This window comes from Chlorocebus sabaeus, chromosome 13 (genome assembly GCF_047675955.1).
Source record: "Chlorocebus sabaeus isolate Y175 chromosome 13, mChlSab1.0.hap1, whole genome shotgun sequence".
NCBI classification, from domain to species: domain Eukaryota; kingdom Metazoa; phylum Chordata; class Mammalia; order Primates; family Cercopithecidae; genus Chlorocebus; species Chlorocebus sabaeus.
The window spans coordinates 45,458,408-45,478,109 of NC_132916.1; the positions used below are offsets into that span (position 1 = coordinate 45,458,408).

Below are 19,702 nucleotides of genomic sequence, written 5' to 3' on the forward strand. Positions count from 1 at the left end.
ATGAGATCACATCTCACATCAGTAAGAATGGCGATCATTAAAAAGTCAGGAAACAACAGATGCTGCAAAGGATGTGGAGAAATGGGAACATTTTTACACTGTCGGCGGCAGTGTAAATTAGTTCAACCATTGTGGAAGATAGTGTGGCAATTTCTCAAGGATCTAGAACTAGAAATACCATTTGGCCCAGCAATCCCATTACTGGGTATATACCCAAAGGATTATAAATCATTCTACTATAAAGACACATGCACACGTATGTTTATTTCAGCACTGTTCACAATAGCATAGACTTGGAACCAACTCAAATGCCCATCAATGATAGACTGGATAAAGAAAATGTGGCACATATACACCATGGAATACTATGCAGCCATAAAAAAGGATGAGCTCATGTCCTTTACAGGGAAATGGATGATGCTGGAAACCATTATTCTCAGCAAACTATCAGAAGAACAGAAAACCAAACACAGCATGTTCTCACTTATAATTGGGAGTAGAGCAATGAGAACACATGGACACAGGGAGGGAAACATCACACACCAGGGCCTGTCGGGGGGCGGGGTGCTACGGGAGGAATAGCATTAGAAGAAATACCTAATATAGATAATGGGTTGATGGGTGCAGCAAACCACCATGGTACATGTATACCTATGCAACAAACCTGCATGTTCTGCACATGTACCCTAGAACTTAAAGTATAATAAAAATTTTTTTTAAGAATAAAAATATTAAACAGAATAATACAAGTCAAAATTTTTTCAGAATTCTAGGGAATAGAGGATTTTTGTATTGTTTTTCTTTTTTTTTTTTTTTTTTTCTTTTTTTGCTTTTTAAATAGAGATGGGGTTTTGCTATATTGGCCAAGTTGTTCTCAAACTCCCAACCTCAAGTGATCCACCCACCTCGGCCTCCCAAAGTGCTGGGATTACAGATGTGACCCACCACGCCCAGCTGGGAATAGATTTTTTAATTAAACATTGATTAAATTGTGTTTTGGTTAACTGAAGGTTAATCAAAACCTTGTGTTTTAAACCTTGTAGTTTAAAATGTTTTCAAAAACTATTAATCCTTTTTTCAAATTTAATAAGAGAAATAAGTTGATATAGTATTAAACTATTTTTAATATTGACTATGTTCTGAAAAGAAATCCTCATAGTATATCTCTTAGACCAGGGTCAGCAAACTACAGCCCTCAGATCAAATTCTGCCTAGACCCAATTTTGCAAAAAAAATTTCACTGGAACAGTCAAGTCCATTCATTTACCTATTATGTATAGATGCTCTGGAGCTACAACAATTGGGTTGAACAGCTGCAATAGGGACTGTACAGCCCACAAAGTCAAAAATATTTATGGTCTGGCTCTTTACATAAAAAATTTGGCAACTCCTGCCTTAGATGCAAAAATTATAGGAGGATGTGATGAATTTTCATGTATACTAGAACACACTTCAGAATGTGATTTTTAAATAAATTTGTACCCCATTCTCTTAAGAATCAACTCCTAGCAATATGAAAGTCAAATGAAAAAAAGTTAATTACAAAGTTAGTAAAATATGACTGATTTTGTTAAAAAAAAAAGATGACCTAAACAGATAGATATAAAAGTATATACAACATATCTACATGAAACAAAATCTTAACAGTTGTTATCCCTGCATTGTATAATTAGAAAATTTTAATTTTATTTAAGCTTTTACATATTTTGCATATTTTCTCAAATAACATTATAATCTGATAATCAAGAAAAACACTTTAAGTGTTAGATGTGAAGAACAAAGGGTTCATTTTAAATTAATTTAATTTAAAACTGAGTAAACATTAATCACATACTAGATAGGCCAGGTAAGGGTTAACCACTGGAGACAGAATTGTGTTCTGGTTAATTGGGCATTTATCATACTACTTAGTAAAAGCCACAAAGCACCATCACTAGATAACATCCAAATTGTGCTGAAGTGTAAATGAATGCTCCAATCCCTCTCTTCTCAAGTGCAAGAAATATAGTACCTAGGTGCCCAGTACAGAATGAGAGAGAAAACAATGTGAGCACAAAAGTCAGTCCTGTTGCTACTACTGACAAACACAGATGTCTCTTATTCGACAGAGGTTGAGGGAGGTAACAGTATAAAGATCTCTCTACTCTGAATATTAGTGTCAGTGCCAGCTTCGTAAGAAATTGCCAGGTTCAGACACTAAACACATTCCCCAAACTTCAGATTCAGGAGGGAGGCAAATGAAAAAATACTTTCAGAAATATCTCCTAAGCCCGAAAAAAATACGTACTGAATCCTTATGTTATACCACATCTGCTTAAAATTTTTGAAGCTTTTACACTAAAGAAAAAACAGATTTTGAATAAGTCATTCAGCTTAAATAGATTCAAATGAAATACCACTTAAAATCCTATTCTGGCTCTGCCACTTAACAGGTAAAAAATCTTGGGCAAGTTAACTTCTCCATATCTCAGTTACTGCATCTGAAAAAATGGAGGGTATTAATATCACCAACCTCATAAATTTTTATAATAAATGAGTTAACACATGTAAAACTGATTAGAACTCTTAGTACACAGTAACTATTCAAACATTAGCTATTTATTAAAATGATATAGCAATGCACTAAAAGGTATAAAAATATTCTATTTTTCCTTACCATCCACTTTTTGAACCACACAGCCTTGGTATCAACTAATGCAAAAAAGTAGATTGGATCCAAAATCTTTTGTGAGACAACATGGCTTTGATCATGTTTAACTGTTAACAAGGACAAAGTACTCTCCACAATTTCTTCCATATACCTTACAGTTTGGGAAAAAAGAAATGCAATTACTTATATAGTACTGGTGGTAGACTTTATATTTATGGAATTGAGTAAACGTTAATCACATACTAGATAGTAGGCTCACCACTGGTGACAGAATTGTGTTCTGGTTAATCGGGCATTTATCATACAACTTAGTAAAAGGCACGAAGCACCATCGCTAGATAACATCCAAACTGTATAAAGTAGCATATAATCTTCAGAAACATTTTTTCTATTTCAGTAAATGACATAGGTAGGATTCATACTCAATGTTTCTGCTTTAACAACAGGTTCTTTTTACTTCAACACTGGATCTGCAAATTTAACTTTCCTTTTTAGACTCACAGATTCTCTTACAACTTAGAATAAATTTTAGAGCTGAAAGGAAAAAGTTTAAAGAATATTTAACGAACTTGTCCAAAATGTAATAGTAAAGACCAATAAGAACCTAACGCAGATCTTCAGATCACTGATACGTTAAAAAAAAAAAAAAAAACTAATGCTACATTTTCTTTTTACCCTGTGATAAATGATGTAAAGTGGTACTTGTGATTCACATAGCTAAGTATAAAACACGACAAGCTTAAGAAAAATAAAAATAAAAATTTTATTAATCCCTTCCCAATCATGTCAGTCCATTAAGACTGTCTTTACTCTTTCTGTCTGAAAGGTATATGGGGCGGTAACACTGCTAAGTTCTATGCTGGAATACATTGGGAGGGGACTTACTTCTCTGGATGACGAATCCAGAAAGATGGAGCTTCTTTCTGATATTCATTTAGAAGACGAACCTACAAAGCAGTGCACAATAGTTCTCAAAAAATTAGCATCCTCAAATATAAAACTAAATAAACAAAAATGAAAGCTTATTCTAGTAAATGGATACCTTTTTAAGTAAACGAGTCATATTAGGATTAGTTATATCTACACCAGCTGAAAGAGTAGGAATATGATTTTCCCTAGAAAGAAAGTATGACTCCAAATACTTAGCTGAAAAAAAAGGGAAAACATAAAAAAATTACATCATTCATTTACAGTGCTTTCTCAAAAAAGTTATTTCCTATCCATTCTTAAGTACATGCAAATGACAAAAACATTTTTAAATGTTTTCATAAACATACCTAAGCTTGTATAAACTTCCTTGGTCATATGTAATGGAGAAAGCGAAAATGTCTGTGCACAGAATTTTAAAATCCGGTCCTACAGGAATGAGACAGAAAATTTGCATCTAAGATCTTACAAGAATAGAATAGAGATGAAACATTTTTCACACAGTAAAAACCCAGAAAATAAAATAAATACAAACAAGCCATTCAAAAACCAGAGTCAGAATGTATTTATTTAAAAAGGGCACACTCTTGTGTCAGCAAAAATTAAAACTGACCAAAACTAATATGTGAATCTAATAACAGAAAGCTATTACTGCACAATCTGGTCATAGTAGATATTGACACGGTGAGGAGGGGGTAAGGTGAGGTTTCATAGAGGAGACTATATAAAGGTGTCAAACAAAGGAACAGAGTAGGCAGTATCAAATTTTTTTTAACACCCTGTATTTCCAAATCCAAAATTCATCATTTTTAATTGCTTACATGGGTAGCTTCAGTAATTAAAGATTTAGAATTATTTCTAATAATTTTGCCTATTCCCAAGAAAATTACTCTATGTTTAAATTTTTACATTATTAAAACTCAAAATAGAAACCAGTAGAAGGTAAATAAGTTAAAAGTGGCAACAGATGTAGTTAGCACAATGCCTGGCACTAAGACTTACTTTAAAATGATAGCTATTATTATCCTTTTAATTATACCTACTTTAATATCATGATGAGATTAATCCTAATAGTGAAATTCGACTTTCAATTAAATAAAAACATAAAATTGCCTTAAATAGTCTAATCTGGGGGGAAAAATTAATAACTCTGTTGATATCAGTTTAGATAATCCACTTATAAGAAATAGTTCCCCAAGTTACTAAAGGTATCTTCTAATAGCCCCAAAAAATTCCTACTGAACAAAGGATATTAAATACTTTGGGAAGTCTATTTTTATAGCTGCAGCAACTGATAGGTATCTGTCACACTTTTCAACCCTATAGGCTTCACTCAGTTGCATGTAAGAGTCCTTTAGAGGAGGAGATGAAGAAATAGAATTGAACTCAAAAAGAATTTGGATCAAGCACAAATTTAAAATGAAAAAAACTCCATGCCTTGTTTTCTACTTCAAAATGACTAATTGTATTAGCATCTCTCCTCTATAATAATTGCTTCCAATTTTATTAGCATAAGTAATAAAACTGAACCTTGCTGCATAATAATTTTAAATGGCTACAATTTGCTATTTTATAAAGTTATTTCATAATTTGTAAAATAAAGGAAACCTACTCGCCTACTATTCTGTATTTATTAAGTAAAAGAAAAAATAAAGGGAAATTTACAATTGCATCTGTCATTAGAGAGCTTGAAATGTTAAAGATAACCCTGAGATACATTTTTTTCACCTTGAAGTTCTTGGATCATTGAGCTGTTCCAGAAGTCTACAATACCCTCTGGTGTTAACAAGGTTGAACTGCATCCAAGTATTAAGTAAACACCTTCTTCCCCTTAAAACAATTACAAACAGAGATTCCCAAACCACTTCTGTTTACCAGTATAACCATATCTTCATTAGACTGATTTTAAATAGACAAATATATTGGGATACCTTATATTTTTCTACAAATATTTATTTATTGTCTGTGTTATCTACTGAAATCTAAGTTCTCTGAGGGCAAAGATTTTGTGTCCTGTCCCTGGTGTGTTCCCAGTGTCTAAAGGAGAATGACACACACTGTAGATACTCGATACATATTTGTTGAACAAAGAGCAAAATGTAACTCTTCTTCTCATGCCTTATATTCTATGCCAAACATCATATCGATTTTAAAGCCAAAACTATCTTCACTGATAAATCAATTAGGAAGAAAAGATCCTCTAAAAGGAAATCCAATTTGTGTTTTAAATGTAATTCTTGGATAATCAGGGGTTTTTTTCCTTCATTTCCATCATAGACACTATCTGCAGAATTACTGCACTTGTTCATGTAAAGCTTACTTTTCATCATACAATAACTGTTCCTAAAAAGTAACTTTATGCAAATCAAATTTTAAATAAAATCATATCTGACTTCATAATTTTACAATTTTAGAAACTTTCTATATTTGCGTTATGATTCACTTCAAATTATTTTCTAAAATCTCAGCATTAGTTTTCTTGCTTCTCTCTTTAAGCAGTTAAGCAATCTCTAAGTAAACACTTAAATACATAAGGAAAATGTTTATAAGTCCTTTTGACCGTAATTCACCATTTTTAGTTCAAACTTTCATATACCATGAATCCTTTTAAAATATTTTTTCTTTTTTTTTTTAATTTGAGAGTATTATAAAACAGCATTATTCAAAAGCAATGACACAGCCAGGCGTGGTGGCTCAAGTCCGTAATCCCAGCACTTTGGGAGGCCAAGGCTGGAGGATCACTTGAGCCCAGGAATTCAAGACCAGCCTGGGCAATGTGGTGAGGCCCCATCTCAACAAAAAATACAAAAATTTGCCAGGCATGGTAGTGCATGCCTATAATCCCCAGCTACCTGGGAGACTGAGGTGGGAAGGTCACTTGAGTTTGGGAGGTTGAGGCTGAAGTGAGCTGTGATCATGCCACTGCACTCTAGCCTGAATGACAGAGCAAGACCCTGTCTCAAAAAGCAAAACAAAAACAAAAATAAAATACTAGGATATTCCTTTACGAGACAAAATGCACAAGGTAGCAGTGTATTATTTGGCAATGAAGTATGACCATATTTTGAATCTAATCATAAAATTTTCTTAAGAAAAATTTTGACAATTAGAAAGCTGAACCTGAAGTTCCATAAACGTGTGAGCTACTATTAAAGAAAACTATTGGCCAGGCATGGTGGCTCATGCCTGTAATCTCAGCACTTTGGGAGGCCGAGGTGGGTGGATCACCTGAGGTCAGGAGTTAGAGACCAGCCTGGTCAACATGGTAAAACACCATCTTTGCTAAAAATACAAAAATTAGCTGGGTGTGGTGGTGGCATGCCTGTAATCCCAGCTACTCAGGAGGCTGAGGCAGGAGAATCACTTGAACCTGGGAGGCAGAGGTTTAAGTGAGCTGAGGCAGCGCCATTGCACTCCAGCCTGGGCAAAAAGAATGAAACTTGGTCTCAAAAAAAAAAAAAAAAAGAAAAGAAAATTGTCATAACTATCATATTCTACTTATTTCTAGAATGGTGGGAAAACATATTCTTTTTAATATTTCTATAACCATTTTCTTACACTAAACACAGGATCAGGATCTGAAAGAGACACTGCCAGTTTTTCACAGAGAGTAGTCCAATTTTCACAGTTCAGGACATCAGATGGAGGAGCGGAACATAATGTTTGCAAGGCTTCATATCTCACCTACAATTTTTTAAAAGACTTTTATTAACACTCAGTCACTAAAATAACACCACTTTTCCAAAACAATATTTAACAAACTACTAAAAGGCAAAGTCTGAATAATTTATAAAGAGTGATTTATCAGATGCCTTTATATTAAAAAGCTCTTGAGAAATCATTTTTTAAACTAAGTGCTAAGCAGAGGAAAAAACAGTTGCTGTTTGTGTAAAGCAAAAATTAAAATACTAAATGTAGTAGGAGATTTTAGGTATCATGTCTAAGTGGAACAGGAGGAAGAATAGTAGTTGAATCAGAATCACCAACGTTTTCCAGTGGCCTTGTCCTACAGGCTTTCCCTATTCTAGGCCGTTCCTACAGTTTGAGGGCTTTAATTTCAAAATGTTGCCCAGATATGCCCCTGGCAAAGCATTTCCATTCTAGGATATATGAATGATTCTCACAAAACAATCAGTTTGAATTTGTGCTATACCATATTTTCTGGCCTTCTGACTACTTAGGTAGAAAAAAAAAAGGAAGTCACTCAGTAGTGGGATGCAAAATCTAATTTATGTATTTTCATAGAAAGCTTACTTCTTAATCAGTCTTCTCAAAATGCAATCAGAATTCACTCAAAACAGTATGACCCAAGGCAAAGTAGGAGAGAACAGTTCCACTCCAATGAAGAATGGAACAAAGCTTTTCTCCCACTCAATACCCAAGTAGTGAATAATAACACACTAATTTCAGCCTCATCCTAAAAATCTGGCCATTTCCCAACCGAAACAACTAAAGCCTAGTCATTAAAAAGGTGAGGCCTAAAAGACAGGAGCCAAAACCTCAGCAAATCAGACACTGAATCAGGGCCCAACTTTTAGACAAAAAAGACAAAGAATATACATATATTTGACACTGTCTATATATTCATATGAAAGAACTCCTCAATATAACTTTATTTGTGATAGGTAGTAAGGGAAATACTGAGAGTTTTTAAAATTAGTAATTTATTTACAATGTTAAGTAATTTTTCCATTTCAGGAAAATTTTAGGAAAAAATTCCATTTAGAATTTACTACTTGCAGAAGCAAAATGAAGGTTTCTGAACAAGTATAGATTTCCAAATCATCCATTTAAATTGAAGGCAACAGGATTTTATCATAAAAAAATTCAAAACTCATTTCTAATATTTTGAAAGATTTTATTATTAATATGAACCCAGAAAATAAATCATGATGCAAAATGCTGAGAAGAAAAAAAATTATTCTTCTCTATGATTTTTTAGAAAATTTCAGTAGGAGCAAATCACAACTATTCATTCAGTTTATATTTCATAGGTTGAGAAAAACAATTTTAAAAATTGAGACCAAATGGCAAGATAGGCACACCAATACATAAAAGGCTTAGATTCAAAAAAAAAAAAAAAAAAAAAAAAATCCTATCATATTTTCTACTTCATGCTGACTTTCAAATGAAATAAGTCTTCATAAACAGTGATTTGTACACTCTCTTAAAATATAAACAGACACAATTCAATATAATTGCTTCTCTCAAAAATCCTTTTTCTGGCCAGGCACAGTGGCTCACATTTATAATCCCAGCATTTTGGGAGGCCAAGAGGTGGATCACTTGAGCACCATATTTCCAGATCTTCCTAAGTAATGTGGCAAAACCCCATCTGTACAAAAAATACAAAATTTATCCAGGTGCAGTGGCGTGCATCTGTGGTCACAGATACTTAGAAGGCTGAAGTGGGAAAATCACCTGAGCCTGGGGAGGTACAGGCTGCAGTGATTCATGATTGCGCCACTGTGCTTCAGCCTGGGTGACAGAGTAAGACCCTATCTTAAATATATATATATATATAATTTTTCTAAAAAATAAACAAATGGGTCAAAATTGCTCAGATAGTTAGGGAAGGCATGGGTAGATGCTGGTCAAAGGATACAAAATTTCAATTAGGAGAAGTAAATTCAAGAGATCTACTGTATAACATGATGACATGATGACTATGTTAATAACAATGTTTTATTCTTGAAAACTGCTAAGAGAGTAGATTTTAAATATTCTCACTACAAAAAATGATAAGTATGTGAGGCAGTGCATGTTTCAACAGTTCAACTTAGCCATTCCTCAGTGTATACATATTTCAAAACATGTTATACAAGATGAATATACACAATTTTTATTTGACCATTAAAAATAATTTTTAAAAGATGTTCACATTTTCTGAAAGTAGAAAAAGAATTAAAAATCTTTTTTCTTAAGAAATGACTAACTACAATGTTACATATAAAACAACAGTGAAAGAACAGTTTAGGGGACAACTGCCTATAACTTTATTCCTTTGAAATTGATGCTAAAGATAAAAATTTCCTCTTCCAAACCACGACAATTCCTCCCTTACTCTGTGACTTTTCATTTGGACTTGAAAATTTACCATGGATATCGGTCTAGGATTGCCCATAATCATAAAGGCTTTAGCCTCAAGGGAAACTACCTGGTTGCTACTGATTGTAATCTCATATATGGTAAATATATGCTATCTGCATGAAACTTAACAGCTATCCTTGAAACTTACCTCTTTAGGTTGCCCAGGATCCAACTGGTCTAAAATCAATTGTAATTTTCCTTGACAAAATTTGTAACTCTGTAACACAATTGACAGGACATTCATTTATTTAAAAGGCTTTTAGAAATATTGCTATAAGTTATTTTTTCAATATAATTCCAAGCACAAAACATAATTCAGACAAGAGAAAGAGATGATCTATTTTGATTTGGCAGCGACTTAGAATTTTTCTTCCCAAGACTTTTAAATGGGAACTGAATGTCGCAATAGAACAGTGTACCTTCACGTATATGAAAACTATTATTTGCAAGCAATTAAAATATATATAACATTATAAGACTCAAAAGACACAAAGCCAAAATGTTGCATACTCAGAAATGTGAGATGAATGAAACAGATAAACAAAACAAACAAGTAAAAAAAAGCTACCAATAGTACCATAGGCACAGCTACAGTGCTGTTTGGACTGTTTTGTTCTCTTTCTTTCCTATACTTTTCCCTAGCCTTTCTCCTTACTTCTTTGGTGAAAAAAATCCTGAAGTAAAAACTTCCATCTATAAAACAGTTTGTAGTAGATTATAGGATATTTTGGAGAAAGAAAAGGTATTTTTCCCACCAAAGGCAATTTAAACATACATAATATCTAAAACATCATCTAAAAATAAAAAGTATAACAGTAGGCCAGGCACAGTGGCTCATACCTGTAATCCCAGCACTTTGGGAGGCCATGGGCGGATCACAAAGTCAAGAGATTGAGACCATCCTGGCCAACATAGTGAAACTCAGCGTCTACTAAAAATACAAAAATTACCTGGGTATGGTGGCACACGCCTGTAGTGAGCCAAAATTGTGCCACTGCACTCCAGCCTGGCAACTAAATGAGACTCCGTCTCAAAAAAAAAAAAAAAAGTAAGGAAACAACAGATGCTGGCAATAAACTTTCAATAAACTATCTCTTCTCACTGCACTCTGCAACTTGCCTTGAATTCCTTCCTGCACAAAATCTGAGAACTCTCTTGGGTTCTGGGTCAAGACCACTTTTCCCGTAACAAAGTGATTCTCCTGCCTCAGTCCCCCGTCACTGGGAATACAGGCACACAACGCCATGCCAAGGTAAGGTGGGGTGGGTGTGTGTGTGTGTGTGTGTGTGTGTAGAGACCTTGTCTCTGTGTTGCCCAGACTGGTCTCAAGCAATCCTCCTGCCTTGTTCTCCAAAAGTGCTGGGATTACAGGGATGAACCACAATGCCTGCCTGGCCTTTTTTTTTTTTTTTCTTGAGATGGCATCTCACTCTGTCGCCCAGGTTGGAGTGCAGTGGCGCAATCTCAGCTCACTGCAACCTCCGCCTCCCGGGTTCAAGCAATTCTCCTGCCTCAGCCTCCCAAGTAGCTGGAACTACAGGCACTCGCCTCCACACCTGGCTAATTTGTTGTATTTAGTAGAGATGGGGTTTCACCGTGTTGCCAGGATGGTCTCAATCTGTTGACCTCGTGATCTACCCACCTCGGCCTCCCAAAGTGCTGGGATTACAGGAGTGAGCCACCGCGCCTGGTAATAATTAAAATCTTATCAGGTGAGGGTAGCCAGACATTGAGGAACTTCTGAAGTACAGGTTGGGATGCAGCTAATCCTATTGCTCTGAGTGATGTTGCCAAAAAAGAGATCAGTGTCTTGCCATTTCTCAGTAGCTGTATAAAATCCTCAAAGGCAGAATTCTTCACCAAAAAGAGCATTGTAGAGCTTTGAAGATTTTAATAGAGGCCAGAAAACAGTTGCTGAACTCAAGATATTCTGATTAAGATTTGAATAGCATAAAATAAATTAGGATAATTGAAAGGACATACTCTGAATGACAGGAGAAAGGCCATGTACCCAATAAGGGAAAAAAAACCTACTCAAGAAAATTCTTACTGGAAGAATCCAAAGCTTAGCAACATAGAGCTCAGGTTGTTCCCAGGAAAGACAGAATCTGTTTCTTTGCCTTTTCCAGCTTCTAGAGGCCACCCTCATTCCTTGGCTTATGGCCTACTTTCATCTTCAAAAACAGCAATCACATCACTACAACCTCTGTCAGTCTTAACAGCGCCTACTCTGACTCTGATCCTCTTGGGTTTCTCTTACACAGACCCTTGTGATGAGATGGGTCCCACCTGGATAACTCAGGATCATCCTACAATCTGAAGGTCCTTAACTTAATCACATCAGCAAAGTCCCTTTTGTCATGTCATGTGACATGTTCACAAGTTCTAGGGATTAAGACATGGACATCTTTGAGAGGACTATTATTCTATGTACGACAGGTACCAAAGGATGGGCTTCAAAGAGAAGTTGCTTGGAAAAACAAAGGAAGAGTGAATACTTTAAACATGTTTGTGTCAGGCAAGAGTAATAGGTGACTATTACCCTAAACTCACCTTCTGCATAAAGGTACACACCCTGGGGTGAAGTTCCCTTGGAAGGTTATAACATAGCTGCACGCTATAAAACAGCACAATACTAATTACTACGGAGGAAGAGAAAGACAGAAACACTGCAAGAGGAAAGGATATGAATTCTGAAAGCTTAATGTGTATCAGAAGTAATCCTCTAATTTCCCAAGCAGTTAGAAATGGCCCAGAGATGATCAGTTTGAAATCATAGGCCGGGCGCGGTGGCTCAAGCCTGTAATCCCAGCACTTTGGGAGGTCGAGACGGGCGGATCACGAGGTCAGGAGATCAAAACCATCCTGGCTAACACGGTGAAACCCCGTCTCTACTAAAAAATACAAAAATCTAGCCGGGCGAGGTGGCGGGCGCCTGTAGTCCCAGCTACTCGGGAGTCTGAGGCGGGAGAATGGCGTAAACCTGGGAGGCGGAGCTTGCAGTGAGCTGAGATCCAGCCACTGCACTCCAGCCTGGGCGACAGAGCGAGACTCCGCCTCAAAAAAAAAAAAAAAAAAAAAAAAAAAAAGAAATCATATAGGACCACAGCTGAGAAATTTTTATATTTGAGTGTGTTTCTGAATTGTGTCCCTTTCAGCATTCCCTTTAAGAGACGTCACCAATAAAAGCTAAGCTGTATAAAGCAGTGTCTGTGTGCCAGGCACTGCTCTAACACAAGACATACATTAACTCAGTTAATCTTCTCAACAACCCTATACAGTAGGTAGTACTTTCATCCCCATTTACAAATGGGAAACACTACAGCACAAAGAAGTTAAGAAATTTGTCCAAGGCCACACAGCTAGTAAGTGGTGGAACCATAACTTACACCCAAGCAGTCTCCAGGTAGCTGGGAAAAGAATAAAGAGAACCAACTTTGCAGGGAGAGAGGCCAGTTTTAAACTCAAAGTCCCCCCTTCACTAGCTATTCAAGTTTGGGTAAATTATTTAACTATTATTATAAGCCTCGCTTTTTTCTGTAGAATGGACTAATAATACCTATAGTGAATATAAAGCTAAGTACAGGGACCAGTATACGGCAGGTATTATTATTAGAGCTGGTATTATTATTTCTATCTTTCTGGCATTACCTTGCAGAGACTTGTTCCAGGTTTAATCACAATACCAAATCTTTTCATAGCAATGCTCGCAACTATAGTAACAACTACTGTCTACCCTTTGTTCTTCAATATCCTCACACTTACATTAACAGTCTCCTGTTTTTCAATAATGGGTCAAAACTCCAAATATAATCAGGCTGCAATTTTTTAAGTAATAACAATGAATTAAAGCCCATTCTATTCACAAAACACAAGTATTTCACTAATATCAAAACAGTTAACATCAGCATTGTTTACAACGTTATTCATAGGAAAATTCAGATCTTTTTTTTCACTCCACAACAAGAAACAACAATTTTGAAGGCATGAATAAGATTGTCAATATTTATTGGAATGAATAACTAATATATTTTTAGAGATATTTTCAGTTCTGAATATAGTCAGCCTCTCTTTGGTCAGCTATATGGAAGAGAGTCTCATTTCCCTATAAGCAAAACTATACCCAATATCTCCTAGAACCTAGACATACCGAAAGAGCTTTCAGGACAGTTCTGGCACTCTTACGCTTCTTCCCAAAAGTCCAGGGATACCACGCCTTCTTGATGGGCAGAGTTTGCTTTCAACCCAATTAGTGCCTTCTAAAACAAAGTCGTATTTATAGGGTAGACACGTGAAAACTTATATATACCCTGTGGACATCCCACAGAAATCCAGGGAAACTTAAAGCATGATTCCTCCTCAAGAACTGAAACAAAATAAGATTAAAAAAAAAAAAAAAAAAGAACATCTTCAAAAATTATAACCCCATTTCTACCAAAGCTTTGCATGTTTCAAAAATCTACCATTTTAATGACTGGAAATAATTCAGCATTTGGGATTTGGCAAGGTCTTAACTGCCAGCTACGAAATTGGTCCTATTTAGATCTGAATACCTGTACTTGTTAGAACAAATGCTCCATTTTTTTTTCTTATGCTTCAATTTCAATGTATTCAGGTGGTTCAGCAAGTAAGTAAGAGCATATAATCTTGTGAGCCCCCAGAGTCATAAAATTGTGTTTTTTGTGCCTTTTAAGTCCAGAAAGTCCTTGATTTGAAGAAGCAGCTCAATAAACTTACTAAACAAGTCATCTGACCGTATTAAACTAAAATCTCTATACCCCACCTTTTTCCACACAGTTCCTCAACAAGAAATGATTAAGGGTTACAACATGAAGAAAATTCACAGTCTTTGTCTTGTCCTCCATCACATCAGGTAAATCAATTTGACTTGTAAAGTTCACTACTCAGCATAATCTCTCCTGCTAAAGGATGCAATGGTGGCAATGCACAGGTGGCAATGCACAAAGCATAACCTTTAAGTTATGCTTCCAATATTTCCAAAACCATTTTTCCTTCAATCACGCAGTCCCAACTTGACCAATATACATATTTATTCATGTTTTCACCCAAACTCCTCAAATCCCTTCTTGGTATATGGTTAGGATCTATTTTATAGTAATGTCCCTGTGGTATAGCTTATTAGGTGAAAAATGTTTGACTAAAAATACCAGGTGAGATCGACACTAAGGTCAGACAGGCTTCTTTTGGCCTGGTAGTCTCTGTGTACAAGTCCATGGCACATGCATAGGCTCTAGTCCAGCTAGTTTTCCTTGTCTTCTATTATGGCCAATCCAGCCACTGGCCCCATCTTTCTCTTAATTTTGCTGCAGCCAAATGACAAGGGTTCCTACAACCTGCTAGTAGAAAATGTAAGACCTCAAACCTCTTGACATTAAAGAAAAGCTTAATGTTTGAAAACTAACAATTCACAACCTTCACCTCCAGAGAATGTATAAAGGAAATGTTTTATTGTGACACGTAATCTCTAATTTAGTTAAATTTTAATGCAGATTAACTGGGAATAAGATGTTTTAACTAGAGCTTAAGTAGATTTTGTTCAACACGCTATTTTTTTAATTCCAACATACATTAATTTCCTCATCTCACCAAGAATTGTCTCAGATATAATTTAGCTACTCACTGAACATAATTCTATAAGATGTTATTTCGTGGACTAAATATTTAATATTAGGTGATTTAATTTTATTATTTTTCTTTTGAATCTTAAGAAAGCAGGAAAAATATGGCTAAGAAATAATTTATTGAAGCTATTATTAAACACCATTTCAAGACATAAATGCAAAACAAAACAACACACCTGATTGAATGACGAATCACTATCAGAGCAATTGTCTGTGCAGTAACTACGACTTTTCTCCTTTTGGATTTTTTTCTGCCTCTCTTGATTTCGTGTCTCATCTTCTTCAAACTTGTTAATCATAGACTCAACCACAGCTATCATAATGTTCTTCAGGTAATGCATCATTTCTTTGTACCTTTAAATTCAAGGTAGTCTTAATAAGAGAAATGCAATCAGAAATTAAAACAGTCAACTAGTTAAATTATCTATTTTTCTATAAAAAGGGAAGTCCCTTTAAGAACACAATGCTAAATAGAAAAATCAAACTCAATTTTTCCTAAAGAAGAAGTGGTAGAACAAAATTCACAAAACAGCAATAAAAATTAATAGGGAATTCAAAAAGTATGTTATTTCCTGGATTTTTTCATGGTTACGAGGACCAAGGTAGTAAAATTAAAAGAACCTAAGGCAAGAGGTTTCAATGGCATAGATTCCAATTGCTAGCAAAAAAGTCAACTATTAATATTATACCACCAAAACCCAGGCTAACTTACACATAACCTTCATCCTCTTGTCTTATACCTATCTCTTTCTCCACCCCTCCCATCCTCTATTTTCTTCCTTCTCTTCTCCCTTATCCATACTTTATAGACACCCATAGACACAACTGAGAGCTCTTGTATATTCCCAAGACCTATGTAAGAGTTAAGCTATCAATGTGTCCTTTCAAACAGAGGTGGGAAACCAACCCACTCTTAGGATGTTAGGGAAAAGATTCCTGAAATTATTAAGAGTGCAAATTAGATAATATTTAAAATCTCTTCTGGTTGGTCTAAAAAGCTTAAAAACAACTGGTATCAAATTTCTGCACTTTGTAAGTTCAAACTCTCAAGCATCCCTATGAATACGAAACTGAAATCCTCAAAAGCACTACGAATAGAATTTTAGAGCTAGAAAGAAATATAAATATAGTCAAGCTCTTTATTTTACAAATGAAGCATATGTGACCTGAACCACTGAAATTTCTATATTTAAAACAAAAAAGGCATAAAGATGTAAATAAAAATAGTGAATAAATTATAAAATTTGAAATTAGAAAACTTGAATGGGGATCCTGACTATTTTACCAGCCACCTCTGTCATCGTGAATAAGTTTCAATTTCCTCAACTATAAGATGTGACTAAAAATACAATCTAGCTAACCTATTTCATATGACTATAGCAAGAAATAAATACATGTGTGTGTGTATATACATATATGTCCGAAATGATAATAAATGCATGCATAGTGTGTGTGTATATATACATACATACATATATTTATTGTCATTAAAATAATGAAAATACACTAGGAAACTATGCACAGAAATGTCCTTTTCTGTATAATTCTGGATAATGGGTCATTGTAACTCTATAAATCAAAAGAAGAAAAGGTACTTTATCTCTCATAAAAGAAATCAAATCTGCTGGGGAATCTGAATAGAAATCATAGACTGAGATTCTATATAAAAAGTATAAAATATATTTAAAATTTTTCTTGTTAAATAGATATAATTTCTACATAATTTAAACTATGTTAATACATTTAAATGTAATTTTTAATATGTATATCATATAGAACTATAAGTTTTAAAATACGGGTATTTAACATATTTCTTTAAGTACCAGAAATTATGAGAAAACACAAAAATACTGAAAGCAGATGGAAATAAATTAGGAACCACTAGGGGGAGAAACATACAGAAGACAACTCAATAGAGGTAACAAAGAGTCCAGGGAATATCCCAGTTTGATATAAAGGAACATAAACAGCAAAAAGAAGTCTGAGACACACACACTAATTTGCAAAGTATATTTAAGGATAACTGAGCCCGGAGATCCAGCTTCTGCCTCTACAGATTCTGGGCAGCAACAAACAGGGAAACAAAACAGTGCCCTGGCAGCAATCAATACACTTCCATCAAAAGCTGTTCTCTCCTTCCACAGTGATTGAATTCTAGCTGGGCACAGGACTAAACTACACTCCCCAGCCTCCTTTGCAGCTAGGTAAGGTCATGGGAACAACATAAAGTCCCTATCTCCTTAAAACTTACAATCTGGTGATTTAATAAAGAAGTATAAAAGTAAATCTTAATGATATACAGGATAAGGATAATGGTACTTAAAATCCATAGAAAATCTATAAGTTTTGCTTTGAAAATAAATGTTTCCAACAGACCTTTTAGAAAAGACCAGCATAAATTATGCTGTAAGGGCTAATATCCAGAACCTACAAAGAACTCAAACAAATTTACAAGAAAAAAACAAACAACCCCATCCAAAAGTGGGCAAAGGATATGAACAGACATTTCTCAAAAGAAGACATTCATACAGCCAACAGACACATGAAAAAATGCTCATCATCACTGGCCATCAGAGAAATGCAAATCAAAACCACAATGAGATACCATCTCACACCAGTTAGAATGGCGATCATTAAAAAGTCAGGAAACAACAGGTGCTGGAGAGGATGTGGAGAAATAGGAACACTTTTACACTGTTGGTGGGATTGTAAACTAGTTCAACCATTATGGAAAGCAGTGTGGCGATTCCTCAAGGATCTAGAACTAGATGTACCATATGACCCAGCCATCCCATTACTGGGTATATACCCAAAGGATTATAAATTATGCTGCTATAAGGACACATGCACACGTATGTTTATTGCAGCACTATTCACAATAGCAAAGACTTGGAATCAACCCAAATGTCCATCAGTGACAGATTGGATTAAGAAAATGTGGCACATATACACCATGGAATACTATGCAGCCATAAAAAAGGATGAGTTTGTGTCCTTTGTAGGGACATGGATGCAGCTGGAAACCATCATTCTTAGCAAACTATCAGAAGAACAGAAAACCAAACACCGCATGTTCTCACTCGTAGGTGGGAACTGAACAATGAGATCACTTGGACTCGGGAAGGGGAACATCACACACTGGGGCCTATCATGGGGAGGGGGGAGGGGGGAGGGATTGCATTGGGAGTTATACCTGATGTAAATGACGAGTTGATGGGTGCAGCACACCAACATGGCACAAGTATACATATGTAGCAAACCTGCACGTTGTGCACATGTACCCTACAACTTGAAGTTTAATAATAATAAATAAATTAAAAAAAAAAAAAAAAAAAAAAAAAAAAAAAAATTATGCTGTAAGAAATACTAAAAAAATGGCCACAGGCAGTAGCTAATAATTCTAAAAAGTTAATTAAAAAATAGTGTCATATCATCAACATCAAGAGTTAAATGAACTAAAACTCAATAGCAGCCATTGCAGTTTTGAAAAGACCAAGAAAAAACAGATATAAAATAGAATATAAACACCACTGAGTAGATTCTTTCATGCTTTGCAAGTTTTAAAGACTACAGAACGAAAAAGCTCTACGAAATAGTGAATAAAAACCACATCAATTAACAATGAAATTCTACAGTATTTTCACTCATTATATGAGGAATATTGTATATTATATAGATCCTATAAATGAATTATTCTGTGTGCAAACATCTGTTTAAAAAATAAATCTCAAAATGTTTAATTACAAAAATACTTTATAACAACTGTAATGCTGTCTACAGATGTAGTGTTGCCACATTAGCCCTAAGTGATTACTGAAGAATCGTCCAAAAAAAAAAAAAAAAAACTGAAAAAAAAAAAAAAAAAATGCTGCACAATGTAAAATCTTTCATCCATGGTTCATAAAGTGGAAAATAAACATTTACTGAGTCATTTAAAATCTTTGTGAGGTAATTATTACTGTATTAATTTTAACACATGGATGAACTAAAACACAGGAAAATCAAATAGCTTAAATAGAGATAAAAAGTAATTTCCTAGCAGTACTATATAAAATTCTGCTCTTACCATGAAAATACTTTCATTAGCTGACTAATAAAGTATTTTAGTATTCCTTCTAGAATTGTTTAATGATACTGCTAGAAACAGACTTACTAGGAATTATATTATCCAAAAATAAAGGTGATTCTATTTTTTGTTTTCCCCAAATCAAGAAATAAGAAATCTTAGCCTCTGTAACTTACGCTTGATATAGATCAGTGCATCAAACTTGCTAAATTTACTAAAATAGCTGTATGATGTCACTTTGTCAATTACTAACATATTAATGTCCCAAAGAGGAAGAGCTCTTCTCCAAAATAATTTTTTTAAAGTTTAACTAATTAAAAGTAAATT

General features: G+C 34.7%; 1 protein-coding gene across 1 annotated transcript in view; it reads right to left on the reverse strand.

Moving 5' to 3' along the window:
* The window catches only part of TBC1D32 (TBC1 domain family member 32), a 227,788-nt gene that overhangs the window by 193,133 nt on the left and 14,953 nt on the right, over positions 1 to 19,702 (reverse strand). Inside the window, exons 4-10 of the mRNA XM_038000966.2 lie at positions 15,486 to 15,663; positions 9,816 to 9,884; positions 7,136 to 7,261; positions 3,928 to 4,006; positions 3,693 to 3,796; positions 3,536 to 3,597; positions 2,657 to 2,801 (exon numbers count right to left, since the gene is read on the reverse strand). Coding sequence (XP_037856894.2) covers positions 2,657 to 2,801; positions 3,536 to 3,597; positions 3,693 to 3,796; positions 3,928 to 4,006; positions 7,136 to 7,261; positions 9,816 to 9,884; positions 15,486 to 15,663 — 763 coding nt within the window. The remainder of the gene's footprint in view (positions 1 to 2,656; positions 2,802 to 3,535; positions 3,598 to 3,692; positions 3,797 to 3,927; positions 4,007 to 7,135; positions 7,262 to 9,815; positions 9,885 to 15,485; positions 15,664 to 19,702) is intronic.